The 22800-nt window shown below is 37.8% G+C and overlaps 1 protein-coding gene across 5 annotated transcripts in view; it reads right to left on the bottom strand.

Annotated features, from left to right (window-relative positions):
• The window catches only part of LOC140501243 (lipoxygenase homology domain-containing protein 1-like), a 680545-nt gene that overhangs the window by 366535 nt on the left and 291210 nt on the right, over positions 1-22800 (bottom strand). For all 5 annotated transcript variants that reach the window (XM_072604606.1, XM_072604605.1, XM_072604607.1 and 2 more), the window contains one exon: positions 17008-17171. In XM_072604606.1, the coding sequence (XP_072460707.1) occupies positions 17008-17171 (164 nt within the window). The remainder of the gene's footprint in view (positions 1-17007; positions 17172-22800) is intronic.

The following is a 22800-nucleotide window of genomic DNA, read 5'->3' as shown; positions in this document are numbered from 1 at the left end:
GATTCCTTCAGGACACTGCTGTCTTGCACTAATAAAACAGGTTTCAACTCTGCTTTCAATTCCATAATTGTATGTGATGAGCTAATTCTATTTAGCTTCAGTTCACATCAGTACCTTCCATTGAATCTTGGGGTTTGTAGGGTCACCCAGCTATCTCCTCTGTTGTATTTCTGTATCTGATCTTTTTTTTCTGGACTGTTTATTCAAACTATCACGTGCATCTTTTAATCTTGAGAAGGGAAGAGATAGGAGTATACTCAGGTATCCTGCACAACACTTCCAGACTAAACTTCCTAAAATGCCATTTTCATGTCTCATCACTTCTTAAAAATTTTTCATGGTCATGGGTCTGCTACCATATCAAGTTTTAATTCTGGTTGGCTTTCAAGACTCTCCAAAATCTGGCCCTGCCTTATTTATGTAGCCTCCTTCCCCAATACTTCCCAATATAAACCATCTTATTTAAAATATGTATGTATATATACATACATACATACATACACCCATGTATATATATATATGTATATATATACACACACACACACTCAAATAGCTATGTTTTCTCCCTCCCATTTATCCATTCTATTGGAGAAAAAAAAATAGCATGTATATGGTCAAGCAGAACAATTTTGCACATTGACAATGCCCCAAAATATGTCTCATTGTGCAATCTGAGCCCATTTCTCTCTGTCAGGAGCTAGGAAGTATGCTTCATCACAAATTCTCTGGAATTGTGGTTGGTCATTGAATTGATCTTAATTTTTAAGTCTTTCAAAGTTGTTAGTAGGAACCTTCTTATAAGGCAGGTCTCTTCACTGCACAAGAAATCCATCTTGCTCATTTCTATTTCCATGACTTCATTCATAACCCTCTCTCCTCCACAGCTATATAAACCCTACTTGTCCTTCAAGGATTAGCTGAAGTCCCCTGCCTCTTCTCTAAAATCTTCTCAAACTGTTTTAGGCTTCACTAATCTCCATTTCCTCACAATTCCCACAGCTTTTTTATTCTGTCCTACGCTATTTAAAATGTAATTATTTGCCTTATTTTATTAGTTACAATATCCAATTACTCATGGTGCTGTAAAGGTGACCCTGGGTCCTGGAAAGCTATCCAGTGGGATATGTACTTTGAAAAGTTCTATCAAGCTCAAAAGGATTTGAATACAGAACTAATGAGAAACTATTTATCTGTTGTCTATTAACCAACCTTGCTTAGTTTGGGCAGGTTCATCACAAGGTTGACTTATTTCTTTCTGTCATAATAACACAAAGAGACTGTCTACCAAGGGACAGAAGTGATATGACTTGTATTAGAGGAGAAAGTTCCTATACGAATGAAATCATGAGTCTTTTCTTGGGGGGGGAGAGGAGGGATTTGCCCAGGCTCACACAGCTAGTAAGTGTCTGAGGCTAGATTTGAATTCACATCCTCCTGACTCCAAGGCCAGTGTTCTATCCACTGTTCTACCTAGCCGCCCTCAAATCATGGGTCTCCAAAGTGGTGAAGCAGACTTTTATTTACAATTGTTTCATGCATCATTCTCATAATGTAAACTAAAATATTCTTGAATATAATATTGTTTGAATGCTTTTTATGCAGCAAAAAAAAAATAATTAAATGAACTCCCACATCCACAATACCTAGTACAGTACTATGCACGTTGTCCATATCTAATAAATAATGAAATAATGATAAGAGCTCACATTGATATAATGCTTTAAAATTTGCAAAACATTTTATAGAGTATTGTAGCATGGGTATCATATATATCATCATCCTCATTTTACAGATGAGAAAGGTGAGACTGTGACAAATGATATGATCTGTCCATCATCACAAACTCAATATAATTATAACCTACTTGAAGGTTTATAAAGTGCTTTATATTAGTCTATCAGTTCTTATTCAAGGAGATGACTATTATTGTTCTCCTTCATAAATTAGGGTACATTTCTTTGAGGGGGTGGGTTCTGAGATAATTGTTAAATGAATGAAAGCAGGGAGGTAGGGAGGCATTTGAACCTCACAACAAGCCTGGAAGGTAGGTTCTACTTTTATTCCCATTGTACAGATGAGGAAACTGAGGTTGAGAGAAATTAAGTGATGTTCCCAGTTATACCACTATTAAGTGTTTGAGTCAGGATCTCAACTGACTTCACATCCAGTACCATGTCCCCGTATAACCTAATTGTCTAAAGCAAAATTTGAAACTAATCTTTTCAATATATCATGCTACCTCCCTAATTGTGCATTGCTTGATCTCTGAGGTTAACGTTTTCTTTTTACTTTATTGAAAATTCAACTGCCTTTTGCACAGTGAATAAAGATCAAGAGTTTACTGGTAAATATTTAACAACCAGGCTCTACAGGGAAAAAAATACATATACATTACTTCTAAGTTTAATCTGTATTATTAATATTTTCTTAAGTCTAAACAATCAACAAAACATGCACTGATTTATAGTAATTGCTAATTTCTTTGGTGTAAATGCTCACACTAAAATTTTTTTAATATTTACTTATTTTTAGTTTTCAATATTCATTTCCACAAAATTTTGAGTTCCAAATTTTCTCTCCATCTCTTCCCCTCCCCCCACCCCATAACAACTTGCATTCTGATTCCTCCTTCCCTCAATATGCCCTCCCTTCTATCATACCCCTCCCTTCCCTTATCCCCTTCTTCTCTCTTTTCTTGTAGGGCAAGATAGGTTTCTATACCCCATTACCATATTTCTTATTTCCCAGTTGTATGTAAAAACAATTCTCAACAATCATTCCTAGTACTTTGAATTCCAACTTCTCTTTCTTCCTCCCTCCCCATGCATTCCCACTGAGAAGGCATGCAATTCAATACAGGCTGTATAAGTGTAGTTTTGCAAAAGACTTCCATAATAGTCATGTTTTGTAAGACTAACTATATTTCCCTCCATCCTATCCTGTTCCCCATTTATTCTATTCTGTCTTTTGACCTTGTCCCTCCCCAAAAGTGTTTACTTCTGATTACACCCTTCTCCCATTTACACTCCCTTCTACCATCCCCCTCACCCCACTTGTCCCCTTCTCCCCTACCCTTCTGTAGTGCAATATATACTTTCATACCAAACTGAGTGAGCATGTCATTCCCTCAAGCCAAATGTGAAGAGAGTAAGCTTCCCTATTTCCCTCTCACATCCTCCCTCTTCTCCTCTACTGAAGAAGCATTTTCTTGCCTCCTTGATCCATGATAATTTACTCCATTCCATTTCTCCCTTTTTCCTCCCAATATATTCCTATTTTACCCCTCAATTTTATTTTATTTTTTAAGGTATCATCCCTTCTTATTCAACTCACCTTGTGTTCTCTGTCCATACAGATGTGTGTGTGTGTGTGTGTGTGTGTGTGTGTGTGTGTAATCCCTCCAACTACCCAAATACTGAGAAAAATATTCAAGAGTAACAAATATTATCTTTCCATGTAGGAATGTAAACAGTTCAACTTTAGAATGTCCTTTATGTTTTCTCTTTCTTCTTCACCTTTTCATACTTCTCTTGATTCTTGTGTTTGAAACTAAAATTTTCTATTCAGTTCTGTTCCTATCATCAAGAATGCTTGAAAGTCCTCTATATCATTGAATAACTATTTTTTCCTCTGAAGTATTATACTCAGTTTTGCTGGGTAGGTGATTCTTGACTTTAATCCCAGTTCCTATGATTTCTGGAATATCATATTCCAAACCCTTGGATCCCTTAATGTAGAAGCTGCCAGATTCTGTGTTATCCTGATTGCATTTCCACAATATTCAAACTATTTCTTTCTGACTGCTTGCAATATTTTCTCCTTGACCTGGAAACTCTGGAATTTGGCTCCAATATTCCTAGGAGTTTTTCTTTTTGGATCTCTTTCAAGAGGTGATCTGTGAATTCTTTCAATATTTATTTTGCCCTCTGGTTCTAGAATATCAGGGTAGTTTTCTTTGATAATTTTATGGAGGATGATGCCTAAGCTCTTTTTTGGTCAGGACTTTCAGGTAGTCCTTTAATTTTTAAATTGTCTCTCCCGGATTTATTTTCCAGGTCAGTTGTTTTTCCAATGAGATATTTCACATTATCTTCTATTTTTTTCATTCTTTTGGGTTTTTTTTTTTGTAATTTCTTGGTTTCTCATAAAGTCATTAGCTTCCATCTATTCCATTCTAACTTTTAAAAAACTCTGCTTTTTAAAGCATTCCTTTCCTCATTGGCTTTTCAGACCTCTTTTGCCAATTGAGTTGGCCTATTTTTAAAGGTGTTATTTTCCTCAGCATTTTTTTGGATCTCCTTTAGCAAGCTGTTGACTAGTTTTTCATGATTTTCTTGCATTGCTCTCATTTCTCTTCCCAATTTTTCTTCCACCTCTCTTACTTGATTTTTCAAAATCCTTTTTGAGGTCTTCCATGGCCTGAGACCACTGCATATTCATTTGGAGATTTTGTATGCAGAAGTGTTGACTTCTCTGATGTTATGGTTTGTTCTTCCTCATCAGAAAGGATGGGAGAAAATACTTGTTCATCAAGAAATTAACCTTCTGTAGTCTTATTTTTTTCTCCCTTTCTTGGGCATTTTCGCAGTCAGTTGACTTCTGTGAACTTTGTCAAGAGGAGGGTATATTCCAGAGACCTGTAAGTTCTCAGTTCCTCCAAGGTGGCACAATCAAGGGAAAGGTGTTTCCTCCTCTCCTGACCTGAACATTGGTCTGGAAGCAACCAAAAACTTTTCTGCCCAGAATCTGCAATTGATTTCCCTCCCCAGAGCCTACACCAGCTCCATAGCCAGTGCTCCTCCTCACCCCTGGGTGGAGCTCAGGGCTGAGAATCAGATCAGTGGCTCAATTCCCCCAGGGGCTTTAGTCAGAGGTCTTCTAGGGCTGCCACTCAGGGTTGAGATTAGATCAACCCTTCAATTCCCCCAGTAGCTCCAGGTGGAGGTCTCTGAAAATGGCAGCTGCAGGAGCCCTCCCACTGACCTTTGAAGCTGTCTATGGTGTTTGTAGGATGAGGAATCTGAGAACTGTTGCAGATGGCATCCTGAATCCTGTTCTGGGTTCTGTCCCTGCTGCTCCATGCTGGTCTGGCTCACACTAAAAACTGGTTCTAGCATACCCCTAGAGGTGATTCTCTTTAACTTAGTTCATATTTGGGGTTGACAGATCCCAGACATTTCCAAACCATGCCTGCCTGAACCGTCACTCTCCCCTTCCTCTTACTAGTTAGACCCTGTAACCTTGAGCTCTGATGGTGGACTTTCACCTTATCTTATCTAGAACTGGGCTAGCAAGCCCACATATACCTTCCTAACTCAAACTTTCCTTTATATATTTCCCTATTAGACTATGAGCTCACTGAGGGGAGAATCTGTCTAATTTGCTTGTTTGTTTTATATGCCTACAGCTTAGCATAGAGGTAAACTAGTATATGAAAAGTGCCTAATTATTTCTTTTTAATTCATTTATTCATTGGGAATAGTTTCAGAGTAGTGAATTCACTGGTTTAGCCCACCAAGAAATGGTCAAAGAAACTTTGGTAGCAAGAAAGGAGATCTGAATTCTGTCTCCTAACACCAAAGCCAGTACTATTGTCACTAGACCATTGCCTCCTAGTATGTCTAACATGGGATTCAACAAATCTACATTTGAACAGTAATAAGAAACAATGACTCAAATAGAAACAGCAATATTTTCAGGGTCTCCCTACCATAGTAGTATGTTTTAGAGGCCACTTGGATAAGTCAAGGACTACTAGTCCTTGGAGTAACCATATTTAATACTACATACATAGGTACATGTACATATACATACATTCTTAGACCTAGTTGTACTTTTTTTTTCCCTTAGAGGAGAGAAGAACACAAGCAAAGATTAATTGGGATTATCTGGCTTGCCAAAATCAAAATTAACTGTTTATATCACCAACAGAGAGATGTTTAGGACCCTGAGAAGTTAGGCAGACTGGCCACACAGCTGATATGTCAGAAATCAGATTTGAGCCCAGGTCATCTTGATTTGAGACTATCTACAAGGCCACTACTCTCTTTACTCTCCACACTGCTTCAACACTGCAGGAAACATGTTTCCACAGTTTTGGGTGATCAGAGGTTAGAGGTCAGAAACTTGTACATAGACTTGACAAGCTGTTTGAGGGAAAACCTGTCAGAGAGAACTTGAAATCATGTGGCAATGGATGGTATCGTGGGAGGTCCCAAATTCAGAACAGTATAAGAAGCTTCCATTGGTATGAACAAGTTGTAGTCTTCCTGTAGCCTTACTGGGAAGCCACCCATTCATAATGAACATAGAAGGCACTCCCTCCTCCTTAAGAGGGATGGAGTCAGCTTTGACCAAAGTGCTCAATTCCTCTGAATTCTAATAAATTTTCCTTGATATCTTTTTGTGTGTCAAGCACGTCTCTAACATCCTCACAGTAGACTAAGGATCCTCACCTTGGAGATCCCTACACCAATGGAATCAGGGATCCAGATCAAACAAATGAAATATGTAACCAGGCTCTTAACCAAAATAACGCATATCTATTTTGTCCACTGGAACATACAGAGGCAGTGGGATTAGTGGTTGGCTACCTCAACACTAGCTGTTGACTTATGTCATGGCTGTGTGTCCCTGGGAAGTCACTGAATGTCACTCAGGTTCACTAAGCCTTGTCCTACCTGTTGCACAGGGTTGTTTGAGGGAGTGCATTTTGCAAACTTTGTTGTTGTTTAGTCGTTTTAGGGGTTTCCAGCTATTCTTGACCTTATTTGAGGTTTTCTTGGTATTTTTTTCTCCAGCCCATTTTACAAATGAGGAAAGTAAGGCAAAGTTTCCTGCCCAGGGTCATACAACTTGTAAGTATCTGAGGTCAGATTTGAACTCAGGTCTTCCTGACTCCAGGCCTGGTTGCTCTCTCCACTGTGCCACTTAGCTGCCCTTTGCCAACCTTATAAAATAATCTGCTGAATAAATATGAGCTATTTTCCTTAGTCTTAGAATAATTTCCTTAGTCTTAGTCCCAGGAAGTACATCCCCTAATCATTTACTTAGTCCCTGATTCTTTGTTCTAGCCTGGAACTATTCTTGGCTCCTTTTGTTCATTCCTCCTACTCTAGCCCCCACACTTATTTCTCTACAATCCCCCATGCCTGTAATAGCTACCCACTGACCATCTGCCAAGCTGCCTTCCTGCCTTCATTCATTTAGAAATTACCACCCCCTCGAGAATATGTACCCCGATTTATGAAAGAAAGCAATAATAGCCATCTCCTTAAATAAGAACTCATACATTTAGAGCTCGAAAGGACCTTGGAGATTGTATAATATAGAGATAAGATTTATCTCCCAAGTGTGTATGTTCATTCGAGAATAAAGACCTTGGATAGTCAGGATTTGTACATAGGTTTAACCAGCTGCAAAAGCCCCAAGGGCGCATGATGAATATTAAACCAATTTATCAATGAAACTAATTGATTTCATCCTCTATTGAGCCAGAATCAGAAAACTGCTCCCTAGGCTCAAGACGCATTCTATCTTTGAATGTACTAGGTTTCAATTTAGTTTGAAAAAGACAATTTACTAAGTGGTACCAAGAGATACCCTAGTAGCAAAAAATAACTCCAGAGTTTCCAACATGTGAGGATGGCTAAGTGGTAGTATCAAAAAAAAAATAATGAATCCAGAAGGAATAGTAGGTTCAGGGGAAAAGACAATACACTCAGTTTTAGAAATGTATCAGGAGAGCAATCTGAGTGGCAATATCCTTTGGACGATTGGAAATGAAGGTTGGTGCTTAGAAGAGAAATCATTGCTAGAAATATAAAGTTGATAAATTTACAGAAAACTAAGGTAAATACCTAGGGTAACACATTAGTAGACTCATTAGGACAAAATAAAAAAGAATAAAATTTAGTATTCTATCACCTGCCTCTCTACACTGTAATGAACTTGTTCATCCTTCATCAATTAACTAATTCACAAATATTTATTAAACGCTTAATGATATACTGGGCACCATGGTAGGTGCTAAGGATACAAAAACATAACAAAATCCTGGTTCTAAAGGGTCTTGTATTCTAATTGATGAGACAATATTACCTCTTCCTTTAAGGCTTAGTTTGGATGCCATTTCTTCAGTGAATCTTTTTCAAATTTCTTGTGGTCGTTATTGTACTCCCTAACCTCAGTTTTCCTTAGAATACACGTATTTGTATAAGTGCTGCATCTTCTAGTCAATTTTAAGTTCCTTGAGGTCAGAGACTATTTCATTTGTGTCTTTGTCTTCTCTTTGTGTTACAGATCATTGGGTTTGGAGTTAGGAAGATCTGAGGTCAAATCTGGTCTCAGATACTCACTTAACTATGTGACACTGGGTAAGTCTCTAACCTCCATCTTCCTCAGCCCTTTCAACTGTAAAATGAGGATAATAATAGCACCTGGCTTCACATGATTGCTGTGAAGATCAAATGAGATAAGATTTGTAAAGTACTCAGCATAATGCCTGGCACATAGTAGAGGTGTTTAATAAATGCTTGCTCCCATACCTCTTCCCCTTCTTTGTATTCACCTGTCACAATGCCTTGCACCTAGTGCATACAGTGATTGTTGAATTGAAATGGATTATTAGAATATGATTATAGTTCCAAGAAACTACTCAGTTGGCAGTGTTTACATTTGATCCTTTGGCTATGTGATACCATAATAGCATCTTATGTTTATATACAGTTAATTTCTAATGATAATAAAAACTATTTCAATATAATGGGTTTCCTTTATAATCCTATGGATTTTATTTTATACATTTAAAAACACTGTTAGACTTACATTGCCTCTTCCATGTAGTGGCTTATTACATGGGTGAATTGTCTAAACTCTCAGTGCTGTAAGCAACTCTAAGACGATAAGTTGCCGAGAAAATGCAAACCTACAATGGTACAGAGAATTGAACACAGATCCATTCCTTGAATAAACCCAGGGTCACTGTAAGGAATGTACCAAATAATGGTAACAAAAACTTCCTTTATATTGCACCCTAAGATTTATGAAGGGTAACAATAATCCTGGGATGCTGGTACAGTAAGTATCATTATCTTCATTTTGCCAATGAAGAAATGGAGGCTCACAGAAAGGTGAAGTGAACTGACAGAGCTATTAAATGAAGGAGGCAGGAAATGAACCATCCATAGGTCCTTATTTTTAAGTTTTTAATTCATTATCATCATGCAAATAAAAATATTTGTATTATAATTCCAATTTTGATGTAGAAAAACTAGTTATAGAATATTTAATGGAGGAAGTTATTGATGGTGAGCTTTCTTTTTTAAAAATATTTAAGCAGATACTATGGTACATTATGGTAAGAGAAGAGAATTATTTGGTTTCCAGGGTTAACGATGAGAGAATTTCATTATTCTTTCCTCTGGTCCAAAAAAAAGAGGAATCATTATTCCTCACTAAGGGTAATTTGCCTACCTTCAACTCTGATTTCATTTCTTCTGATTTCCTTTAGGATCTTGCTCCAAAAAAAAAACATTTTTATATATGTATCTTTATTCTCTTCACTAATTCATTCCCATCTGTCAAAATGATCATGTAATCCCCAGTCTTAAAACAAAAACTTTCTCTAGACCTTTTTTATCATCCAGCCACCATTTTGTCTTTTTTGCTCTTTTCTTGCTATACTTCCTAATAAAGTCTGTATCCAATATTTCTACTTCCTCATCATTCATTTCACTACCCACTACAAATGGACTTCTGTCTCAACTCTTCAATTCAAACTCTTCTGCTTAATGTCATGTAATGGCAAGGGAATTTGAAGATCTTGCCTGCCCCTTAATAGGCCCATAAGACGGCTTTGAGCTTTGGCCCAGCCCACAGGTTGAGTCATACGAAGCCCATGGTGGGAGGACCTTGCCAAATGGGTGGAGCTGGAAGGGTGTAACAGGAAGAGAGAGTAAGACAAAGTTGAGAGACAGCAGGCAGATCAGAGCACCTGGCATTAGTAAGAGAGGTAATAATTTTGCCTGAGGGAGTTTCTTTGTGGGGAGGCCTAATGGAGGGAAGGCTTGGGGATGACTGTCCTCCCTCTATTGGTAATGTGTACAAACTTCCTTGTTACCATGGTGGAATTGGCTTTCTGGTATCTTAAAAAATATTTTGTTTCCACCTTTAAGGACAAGATATCATATTCTGAGAATTCGCCATGGAAATATGTATGCATATCCATAGCAGCTGCTATTACACTGGTATTATAGGTCACCACTGACCTTTTACTTTCCAAATCTATTTTTTCCCAGTCTCTTTCATCCTTTTCAACCTCTTCGCACCATTTCATAATCTTGATGATACTTCCTACTGGAAATCATATCCTAGCTGGATACCACACTTTTCAGAGTATTCTTCTCTCGCAAGAGAGAAACTACTCATTCTCTTTCTTTTTCCCTGTCTCCTTGTTTCTCTTCCCAATAAGGTGGGTATTCCTTAAGGTTTGGTCCTTAGCCTTCTTCTCTTTTCTCTTTACATTACATTTCCTCCCTGAACAATTATGTTTATTCCTATGACTTCTATGACCACCTTCTTCCAGATTCTCCCTGATTTCTGTCTTGATCCTTGTTCTCTCTTCTGATCTTTATAATCTGAGACTGACCTACAATTCTAGACATATATTATTCTTTAACATGAATGCTATGCTTTCTCCATGCTGTATTACTCTGTTTCCTTTGAATCCACTCCAGGCATTCCCAACTCTAACCTTTGCACCAGTTGTTATCTATGTCACTTGAACTTCTACCCATGCCTTAAAACCTAATTCAAATGCTACCTCTACTATGAATCCTACCCTGATTTATGTACCAGCTACCTAATTGGTAATCACCCTCAAACTTGGACCACATATAGGACCATCTTTTTTTCTCCCCTAATCCTCTAAAGCATTTATCATATACAATTTTGTATTAGTTTTGGTATCATTGCATTATCTGCAACATTCATAACAGCAAGACTGTATTTTAACTAAGCTTTGCATTTTCTTTAGTGTCTAGCACAGGCCTATCCACAAACTATGTGTTTAATGAATGTTTACTAAATTATTTTTTTAAAGTGTGTGAAGAAGGATTCTCCTTTATGCAATATAGATAATCTGGGGGAAAGATCAGAGGTAGGTAGATTGATGTTTGATATTGGGGTAGTGTGAAGAAAAATTGAATGAAGGCCATGACTATGGAAATGTAAGAATTATTTAAAGGAAGAGTCAAATGCCAAGTCTGGTACTTTGTTCACAAATTTTCAGAAGAAATAGGAATTTAGAAAATTATCAGTTCTTGTTTTTGGTATTGACTGTTCTATCATCTTACTGCGATTGGCTCATTGACATGAGACTTGGCCTTATGAAGTTACCAACTCCCACATCTACACAATCTCCAGCACTGTCAAAATTTACACAGGGGCAGTGCCCCACATAATCAGTCATAAATCACCAATTACTTTTTTTAATATTTAAGGACTAATGGCTTTTTTTAAACAATGTTTAAGAATTAATGACTGAAGGGCAAATTCATCATTTATTTTGGTATTATATTCCCTTCAAGTTGAAATAATTTTCAAAAGTTTATTAAAAATCTGCTATCTATAAGGCACAAAAGATACAAAGATTGACATGAAAAGGTCCTTAACTACAAAAGGTTAAATTGTTTTTGGGATATAATGTGTAATGATGTACAGGGTATAGCTGGTATGAGTCCCCATTATTTTTGCCTCTTTCATGGTATGTGGACTACTTACACATGCACTCTCTGAGATGGCTCATTCACTCCAATCACACTGACAGGTTTAATTTCCAGGAAAGGACTACACCACAAAATCATGTTGTCTCAAGGACCTAGGACTAATCCTACTATAGGGAATATGCTCTTCCTAGTTTCCATTATAGCTCTTGATCTACCACAGTGTTCTTCTATGTACACAAAACCAACCACTCACAATGAAGTTTCCGTTAGATTTTAAACAAAACCAGTTACTAAACAGCAATAACCAAAACATAACAGGCACTCAATATAAGCAGATGGAAGAATAATCAATATTTCACTGTCTTTACATAAACCTGAGTCACAATTTATACACAAAGAACTCAGAATCTATGGGAAAAATGGGTACATGCTTGCCTAAATGTGCATGATGGCACATGAGCGAGGAACAACCATGTGCTCTCACTCACAATTTTGAACTGGAGGCCTTGATATCATTAGTCTGTCTCAGGAATATCTGGACAACATGAAACTGCTTCTCTGTTAATTTCCTTTTTTCTCATCCTCATCATTCTGCTGCTGGGTGTGTCCTCTTTTCTTCTAATCTCTAACCAATGAAGCAATGACAAGATCTTTTAACTAACAATCACCCTTAAAGGGGCTCTTGAAAATGTTACTCTTTTATATTGTCTAATAGTTCCCTTTAAGCCAGAGAACTACAAGGTTCATTAGTCTGACTCTCAGTATGACAGAGACCAGCTCTTTACTCACCAGGATTTTACACCATTCAATTAGATCTCAGCATGTGTTTCTAATAGACAGGAAGTAGCTATAAAACTTTTTTTTGCCCTCTGCTTTTCCCTTTCACACCAGAGCAAGAAGTACATCTGAGACTTCACCTTTTTTAAAGCACAGATAGTGCTGAAGAGCAATGACTAAAGTCAAAATTCATCTAATGAATCTGATCCTTTAATTCAACCAGTCAAGAACTAGCAACTGAAGCCTTTTGGTCCTCTCCCTGCTCCTGTTTCAAGTTTCCATGCACATCTCTAACCTTGCTTTTCTATGCCCTTCTGAATTCAATTCTCTTCACTTTTGATCACTCCAGCCTTATGATTCACCTCTTCATTACCTTGAATAACTACTTAAAGAGGCCTATTCATTGAATGGGTGTACTTCACTCAAATAGCAAGGGTCTCCTGGGCCATCTCCAGTCATCCTGATGAATATTAGGCCACTGGACCCAGGTGGCTGGGGAGGAGAAAGTGAGGCTGGTGACCGTGCACAGCCCTTCCTCACTCAAATCAAAGTCAACTGTAAGTCATGTCATCATCTTGATGTCATAGTCTTCTTCAAGAATGAAGGACAAACACAACCTTCTGTTTCTTATATCAGTACCTCCTGGTACTTAGACTTACCATTCTCTTTTTTAATTTACTTATTTACTTTTAGTTTTCAACATTCATTTCCACAAGATGTTGAGTTCCAAATTTTCTCCCCATCTCTCCCCTCCCCCTACCCCAAGACATCATTCATTCTGATTATCCCTTCCTTCAATCTTCCCTCCCTTCTGTCACACCCCTCCCTTCCTTTATCCCCATCTACTCTATTTTCTTGTAGGGCAAGAAATTACCTGTATTTCTTATTTCCCAGTTACATGTAAGAACAATTTTTAACTTTCATTTTTAAAACTTTGAGTTCCAGCTTCTCTCCCTTGCACCCTCCCAACCCATTCCCACTGAGAGGACAAACAGTTCCTTATAAGTTATACTTGTGTAGTCATGCCAAAGACTTCCTCAGAAGTCATGTTGTAAAAGACTATCCTCCATCCTATCCTGTCCTCCATTTATTCTATTATCTCTTTTGACCTTGTCCCTCTCCAAAAGTGTTTACTTCTAATTACCCCTCCTCACATTTGCCCTCCCTTCTATCATTCTCCCCCACACTCCACTTCTCCCCTTCCCCCCTACTTTCCTGAAATGTAAGATAGATTTTCATACCAAACTGAGTGTGCATTTTATTCCCTCCTTAAGCCAAATATGATGAGAGTATGCTTCACTTTTTCCCTCTCGTCTCCCTGCTTTTCACCTCCATTGAAAAAGCTTTTTCTTGACTCTTTTATGAGAGATAATTTGCCCCATTCCATTTCTCCTCCCAGTACATTCCTCTCTCTCACCCCATAATTTTATTTTTTAGATACATCCCTTCCTATTCAACTCACCCTGTGCCCTCTGTCTATATGTATATAATCCCTCCAACTACCCAAATACTGAGAAAAATCTCAAGAGTTACAAATATTATCTTTCCATGTAGGAATATAAACAGTTCATCTTTAGAAAGTCCTTTATGTTTTCTCTTTCCTCTTCACCTTTTCATACTTCTCTTGATTCCTGTATTTGAAAGTCAAATTTTCTATTCAGCTCTGGTCTTTTCATCAAGAATGCTTGAAAGTCCTCTATTCCATTGAATGATTATTATTTCCTTTGAAGTATTATACTCAGTTTTTCTGGGTAGGTGATTCTTGACTTTAATCCTAGCTCCTTTGACTTCTGGAATATCATATTCCAAGCCCTTCAATTCGTTAATGTAGAAGCTGCTAGATCTTGTGTTATCCTGGATGTATTTTCACAATACTTGGATTGTTTCTTTCTGGTTGCTTGCAATAATTTCTCCTTGACCTAGGAACTCTGGAATTTGGCTATGATATTCTTAGGAGTTTTTCCTTTCAGATCTCTTTCAGGAGGTGATAGGCAGATTCTTTTAATATTTATTTTACCCTCTGGTTCTAGAACATCAGGGCAGTTTTCCTTCATAATTTCATAAAAGATGATGGCTAGGCTCTTTTTTTTGATCATGGCTTTCATGTAGTCCCATGATTTTTAAATTGTCTTTCCTAGATCTATTTTCCAGGTCAGTTGCTTTTCCAGTGAGATATTTCATACTGTCTGCTATTTTATCATTCCTTTGGTTTTGTTTTATAATTTCTTATAAAGTCATTAGCTTCCATCTACTCCATTCTAGTTTTTAAGGAATTATTTTTTTCAGTGAGCTTTTGGATCACCTTTTCCATCTGGTCAATTCTGCTTCTTAGGGCATTCTTCTCCTCATTGGCTTTTTGGATCTCTTCTGCCATTTGGGTTAGTCTATTTTTCAAAGTGTTATTTTCTTCAGCATTTTTGGGGTCTCCATTTTGGGTCCTCCATTTTTGGGGTCTTCAGCAAGCAGTTGACAAGTTTTTCATGATTTTTTTTGTGTCACTCTCATTTCTCTTCCCAATTTTTGCTGTACTTCTCTTACTTGATTTTCAAAATCCTTTTTGAGCTTTTCCATGGCCGGAAATCAATTCATATTTTTCTTAGAGGCTTTGAATGGAGGAGCTTTGACTTGGTTTTATTCTTTTTGCTTGCTTTGGTCTTCCATGTCACCAAAGTAAGACTCTATATTCTGATTCTTTTTCTGGTTTTTGCTCATTTCCCTGGCCATTTACTTGACTTTTGTGCTCTTTGTCAAGGTAGTTCTCTGCTTTCAGTAGGGGTGGGGATGTATTGTCAGCTGCTCAATTCCCCACAATCTGTGAGCCTAGAGATCCAGAAATAGTGGCTGCAGTTGCCCCTGTAGCTGCTGTGGCTTCCCCTCCCCTTCTGCCACCAAGTGGCTGGGGCCGGACCACTCCGCTTTCCTGCACTGGTCCCACAGGCTTTTCCCACTGACCTTCCACTTTATTCTTAACGTTTTGGGGTCATGAAGTCTTCAAACCAGCACATGTGTGAGAGATTCCCAAGACCTGCTCATGCCCCCTCTGTGCACTCACAGCTCACACTGGACTGTGTTCTGCTCCCAGCATGACATGATAGACACTTTTAGGTGACCTTCCAGGCTGTGTTGGACTGGAGATTTGCTTCATTCCATCATTCTGTGGGTTCTGCAGCTCCAGATTTTGTTTAGAGCCATTTTTACAGGTATTTGGCTTGACTTGGCAGGAGTGCTCTAACTTCCTTTCTCTTATGAGGCAAAATAACAACAACAACAACAAAACCTCATAAACTCCTCTTTTCTGTTAGTAAAACCAAAAGTCCTTTTCAAGATCTCATGTCCTTGTAGCACTTAGTTGATTTAGAATGTTGTGAATTTTAAACTCTAAAGCCTTAGCCACCAGTCAAATGCAAATGATCTGGGAAGGCAGGGAAGAGAACACTACAATGTTCTACAACCTCCACCCTCCATCAGCCCTCAAAGTGGTCTTCTTCCAAAGTCTGTCCTTAAAGATTTTATTTACATTTATATCTGATACATTTTTAACAAACAAAAGACCTCTTTTTGCCCTATTTCAACCAGGAAATATTTACATATGACAGGTACCTCCTCTTACAACTTTGCACTGAAGGAGAGATTTTACAGGTGAAACAAACACTGATCTTCTCATATTCATCTATCTTTGTCTATTGTTTATAGCAGAACTATACATGATGACTATGTGTTGAAATGAGATTTCTTGAACAAACAGTAGAAAGAATACTGGATTAAGAGTCAAAAGTCCTAGGTTCTAGCCTTAACTTTGCCAATAACTAATACATGACTTGAAAAAAAGTTACTTCACCATCTGTGAGCCTCGTTTCTTCATCTATAAAATGAGGAATTTGAATTAGATCACATGTAAAGTCCCTTTTAACTTTAAGATTAGGTTTCTATGTAAAGTTGAGAGGTAGTTTATAGCAATAAAGTAATAGAAGACCAGTCTCAAAGCCAGGACAATCTATGTTCAAGCCATACCTCTTCTATGTGATCCTGATCAAGTCCCTTAAGTTCAGTGCTCTAGGCAACTCTCTAAGGCTGTAAGTTAAAGAGAATGGGCTAATATGGATTGACAGAGTGTATTTCTTCACATACAAATAGCCCATACCAATGAAATCACAGGTCTAGTCTCTATGTTTAACCATGCATAAAGTTATAAGTCTAATGAAGTGTAGTTACAAAAATGTCTATTACTTCAGTTACAGAGTGATGTAGAAAGAGACCCATGATTAGAAATGTAGCCCTTCACTTAAGTATTTCTTGGGGATATCATGTTCTGTCTAAGTATCTAGGACACACCATGTAACTAACTAGAACATTGAAATTTGGGTTATTATATTTAATTGCATTGTAATGACAACCAAAAGCTTAAATCTTTTTCATATTCACATTGTTCATTCCCCACTCACAAGTCACATTTTAGGAATTTACTGTCATAGTACATTTTTGTTAGCATATCTATCAATTTTACCTTAAATATGTCTGCACTGTTAGGTTTAAATAACTGGTGCTTCCCAGATCCCAAAATGATGGGACCTGAAGACCTCTTCTCTCCATAAGCATAAAGGGACACTGTAGCAGTTGTACCAGCCTTCTCGAAATCCCCCGTGATAACTGTTATCTTCCATTCTCCTTCTGCAAAGGAAAAAAGAAATCAGTGAAAATGTGCATGGAAATAATCATGGTATTTGAAGCATCAAATGAGCTACTAAAGAAGTAATGGAAGAAAAAGGAAACACAAATCAGGGGAAATCAGGAACTTCAGACCAGAGTGCTGCTTAGACTTTGTCATTGTTAGGGAATGTCAAAAGAAAAGGCTATACTGCCTATCTGAGCCCTGCAACTGGCATGTAGTTAGTCATAGAAATACTGCAGTCAAACACTGCAGGGAAAACAAAGGAGTGGTCTTTACAGGAACAGTTCACATCCTCAACCTGAATGGCTGAATAGGGAACATTCAGTACTATGCGGTTGACTAGAAGCATGAAGTATTGATTGTATCATCAGCTTGGAATCACTGCTAAGACCTTGTGGTGAAAAGCATATGAGAGCGTATACACTACTGAGTACCACGTGGTTAAGAAAAAAGGATGCCAGCCTAGCTTTAGTTGTGAAAAGCCAAAATTATTAAATCCACTTGATAGATGGCATGGAGGGTCTTGGGGGGATGGCAAACTTTGGAGAGGTTCGAGAGAATATTGTAGTTTTTGAAGGGATTGGTCTCACTCTCCAGTGAAGGGGCAAAATACTAGATGATGAAAGTGAAAAGACAAGACTCAAAGCAGGAGGTGGGGAGGGGTAGGATGGAGGCACAGAAAATTTTGAGAGAGTAAAAGATAATGTATCATAGAAGCAGAATAAATAATCAAGCTTCCTGCAGAGATGATGCTGGGAGCATAGAAAGGTTGAGATGAGCAGAGCATAACAGAAAATATTTTTTGTAAAGATCTATGAGCAGTCCTCTGATTGGTTTCACTGAAAAGATAAATTGAACTAGTATTCATTTTATCATCATTCTCCACTATTCCTTAAAAAACTAACCTATCAAGAACACAGCAGTGAAGCCCTTTCAAAAGAGACCTGAGCCTATGTTAAATATTCTAATTCATGGAAGGAAAATAAGTCCCTTCAAGGTCATGGAGCTCATAAAATTCCCATTCACCACAATTTTCTCTCAGATCTCTTGGGTATTTGACTCACTAAAGAAATTGGCATGCTTATAGGCAACATATATGCCTGGACTTTGAAGGATTTTCCGCATGGCCAAAATCTGGTGAAACTCCTCAAAATTTTCTCTGAAACCTAGGTTGTTATTGGCAGGTCCACTATGACTTTACATTTTTTTTTCTTAAATGAATGAAGTCTATTTCTGTAGCTCATTGCACATATAGCACTTGAATATCTCTAATCAACTTAATAAAGCTTTCATTAAGCAAATCCCTTATAATCTTACTCTGAACCTTTAAGTGCGGAAATTATGTTCCTGCATGAGAACACAAAAGGAGAGGAAAGAACGCAAATGATGCACACACCATTCTTTTCACCCTGTATAGGTGACAAGTTTGTGTGAGAGGATTTCACTTCATTTGTTAAAAAAGGAATCCAGTTACAAGCTGTAATTCTGTTTGGGATCAATGCCATGATCTTATTTCTTATGGAAAGCCTTGTCCTTGCGATTGAATGGTTCAAGTAGTCATGGAACCTGCTGTTAGTCCCTCCCTTGCCCCAACATTCCTTTCAGAATCCATTCCCACAGCTTGGGTCTGTGCTGTATTCTTAATGTCATGCCATCATGCGGAGAAATGAGTTTGGATATCGGGCTTGATCTCCTGCTTGCTAGACTAGAGAAGAACAAAGAAGAAGCACTCACTGCTTTGTATATTGCTCTCCCATAATCCCTCACTCTTAAAACAGAGAACACGATCATGTCACCATGACATGAAGCCTTAAGGGTGGATTAACTAATGAGAAATGCTGCAACCATATTTGTCACTTTTCACATCTTTCTGAGTATTCTTTTCTAACACTGTATAAAAAAAATTAAAAATCACTTTCCTCCTTTTTATTGTGTATTCAAATATATGAAGATCTCCTTAATTTGCCAGAGGAATTGAAGCCTCAGCATCTAAAATACAAAATAGTAAAGGACCTTTGTAGAAAGTAATAAACTGAAACATTCTGAACTTCAACTCCAATTAAAAGCACCACATCTCTGTGAAACACAGACAGTTTATTTTTAACTGGGCTAAAAATATTTTTACAGTTTTTGTGCTCCTTACTTATGTGTCACAATTATAAGGGCTCTTCCTTCTGCAGAACTTTCTTAAGAAAGAAGAAAAAAATATGAATCCAGGTCTTATGGCTATGAAAGTTTAGTAGTTTTATTTTTATAGCTGTCCTCCATATAATTCCAGCTACTGGTAGGGCATCATTATCATCCTTCATGCACTTTTTAGGAAATAACTTATGTTGGTTAAAGCCTTTTAATGTTGGAGAAGAAATCGAGGTCAGGCACAATTGTAAGGGTGGACATGGTCAAATCATTAAGTGTTAGTGTTCAGAAACACACACACACACACACACATAGAGAGAGAGAGAGAGAGAGAGAGAGAGAGAGAGAGAGAGAGAGAGAGAGAGAGAGAGAGAGAGAGAGAAACCAACTTTCAACTGTGCAAGACAAACTTGGTAATCTACCTTAAATAGAACAAAGCCACCAATGCTTCCTTTTTCACCATTCACAATTTTTGGTCTTAAAATGCATTGAGTAAAATAAGTTGCCTCCCCTAGACATATATGGAAAACTCAGATTGTTTCTTGCATATTATACTTCAAAAGGTTCTTTTTCTTTCTTTTGCTTAATGAAAAATAAAATCCTGAATGTGGGTTCTGGGCAGCATCTGACTAGGCCAATCTCCTGGTAGTATAGGTTTGATGCTGGAATAAAATGAGACACTGGGAATTCATTCAACATTTATAACAAAAGGAGGTTTACTTAGCTATAACATAAGAAGGCTATTCCTATTCCGCAAGGATAGGCCCTGAGGACATTCCAGTTAATTCTTCTAGGTAAAACTCTTTGACCTGAGTTGCCCATCGTTATCTACTAACCAAGCATCAGAGGCCTCCTAGAGCTCCTTGTAGTTGTTCTGTACTCAGGGGACCAATAAGTAATACAAACAAGTTGAGTTTTAATCCCCAAACAATGAAGCATGGAGGATGTTTTCAATACCTTTTTAAGAAAACTTAGCTTAATCTGCCTGAAGATGAGAATATTACTCTCACCTCACTGTGCAGTTATATAGTGATTGATATGTACACTTCCCAAGATTTTCTTTTTTTTACCCTCTCCATGAAATCCTTAGCTACCATTATTGGCAATCCAATAGACCTAGAGAGAGGATTGATTTCAGCCAATTAATGAAATTTAGTTTGCCACTTCAATAAAAGCTCACTAATTCCTTCAACAAATACATATTGAGCACCAATATGTGCAACCCTTTGTGCTAATTTCATAAAGTTAATGTTTTGTCTCTGACTTTCTCCTCATTGTCCAATATAGCATATATGCACTCTAGTTGGAGTATAGAAATCATCATTAAGGCTCTGTAATAGACAAGACTATGGAAACAGCGTGTATCTTCAGGTCAATGACATTAAGGTATTTTTTAAAGACGAATGTTCTCCAAAAGTATACTCCAGTGTCATGGTAGATGTCCTGTTTGAGGTCCAAAGAAGGATTTCTTATTGATGGAGCTCTCCAAAATGCTCTTATTCTCAAATAATATTGAGCAAGTTGCAAACCCAGAAAAAGCCTCCTTGGTAAAATCCAAAGCAATGGAAAAAATGTCTATATAACAATCTAATTTTGATAAAGTAGATGAAGAACACAAAATATTCAGTGTATTATGATATGGAACTGGACAGGTAGGTCATCAAATCTGTTTTGTCATCCATGTGTCTACAAAAGCCACAGCAGATAAATAATGAACTAGGCTTAGATTGGAGTAGAATGAGATCAGACATCATTGCATTCGGGAAATAGTGGGGGCACTGTCAATGACCTCTAAATGGTCACTGTTACAAAAACTCATTTCATTAATACCATTACTCTCCAGGTGATTCTAGATTTTTGAAAATTCTGGAACCTCACTAGTAGAGAATTGAAATAAAAAATACATAGTGAACGAAAGTCATAAGCAACATGTTACCAACAATGGCTTACACCCTTCAGCAAGGACCCTGACATACACAGGAAGGCCTGTTGTACAGCTTCTTAGATCAGCTTTTCTAAAAGGAAAACAACTTTTGAGGGGTCAAAAATTACTTTAATCAAGTACCTATATCATTCACTTAATTCAGGGGAAAAAGTCAGCACCCTGAACTTCAGAGACAATACAGAGGAATAAAGGTCAACAGACAGGGCTTCCAGCTGCCTGACTATAAGCAATACATACATCACAGATCAACAGACAGACATCTGTCTGATCATACATACAAAGTTACCAGAAAAAGAAGCACCAACAACTGGATCTTCAAAGCCAAGGGCTCCTTAGCGGCTGCCCAGAGTCTCATCTGGCCAAACAAACACTTCCAATGAGTAAGCCCCAAAGTAAAACCTCATCCTCAGAGTATTGATATATTTTTTAAGAGTCAGAGAACATCACAACCCTTGAGAACCAGTGGCTCATTAGAACCTTAACAAAAGGTGTGGGCTTCCCCTAAGCAAGCTTCCCTTAATGGGTGGAGAAGATCTTTAACTCTCATAATTGCCATTACAACCCTAAAAAAAGGCAAAAGAGATAATTGGTTAGTGGCAGAGCTGGAACTAGAACCTAAGTCTCCTTAGTCCTGATTCAGTATCCTTTTCACCGTATCACACAGGTACTGTCTCTTATCTACCAAACCAAAATTCATAATTCAATGCAATAAAATGATTATTAGTCAATAAATAAGCATGTGAACATATACATGTTTAGCATTGCTTCAGTGTCTTGCATATAGAAGACATCTCTAATAGTAATTTAAATGAGAAGATCTTTCCCATTAATAGGCCCATGGGACTTACTTAAATCACATGGAAGCCTAAGTCATATGTGGTAAGAAGGAGCTTGCTGAACAGGTGGAACATGCAGGGTGGAGCAAAGCTGAGAAGCTGGTCAGGCTAGTCAGAGCTGGAAAGACACGGGCAAGCAGGCACAGCTAGGCTTGTGAGTATTTGTGGGAAAGACCTGAGTGGTGGTGGAATGAAGTGGGGGTAGGGAGGAAGGCTTGAAAAGTCCTTTGTCCCCAGCAGTGTTAACGTGTGTTGACTTCTTGGTTACTATGACAGATCTGGTTTTCTGGTCTTGGGATTTGGCTTTCTGGTGTCTGAATAAATGTTTTCCTTCTGCCTTCTGTATGGAGAGTCTGTTATACTTTGCAATTCAGAACTATGTTGACATATTCATAGTCACTGCCAGTGCTGTGAATATTGCCTTGGCAACAGAACATCTCACCCTTCTGGGTCTCAGATTATCTTCAACTCCTCAAAGACAATTCAGTATATTTTGATAGAAGATGCTGTCTGTGTTTTACTTGCCTCAGAAATATGACACTTCCAAAACTTAGAAACATCTGTGTCTAGATACACATTTAGTTTCTTAGGCCCCAGGCAAATAGCCACTGAATACTTAGCAAGCTTCAGTGAAAATAGCATACAAATTAACCTCTCACTATGCAGTTTTTTGTTAGGCACACTGAGAAAAAAATATGAGGTCTTGTCATG

Source organism: Notamacropus eugenii, chromosome 4 (genome assembly GCF_028372415.1).
Source record: "Notamacropus eugenii isolate mMacEug1 chromosome 4, mMacEug1.pri_v2, whole genome shotgun sequence".
In the NCBI taxonomy this organism is placed as follows: domain Eukaryota; kingdom Metazoa; phylum Chordata; class Mammalia; order Diprotodontia; family Macropodidae; genus Notamacropus; species Notamacropus eugenii.
The sequence above is the reverse complement of the archived record's forward strand: the minus strand, read 5'-3'. Positions and strand labels throughout refer to the sequence as shown.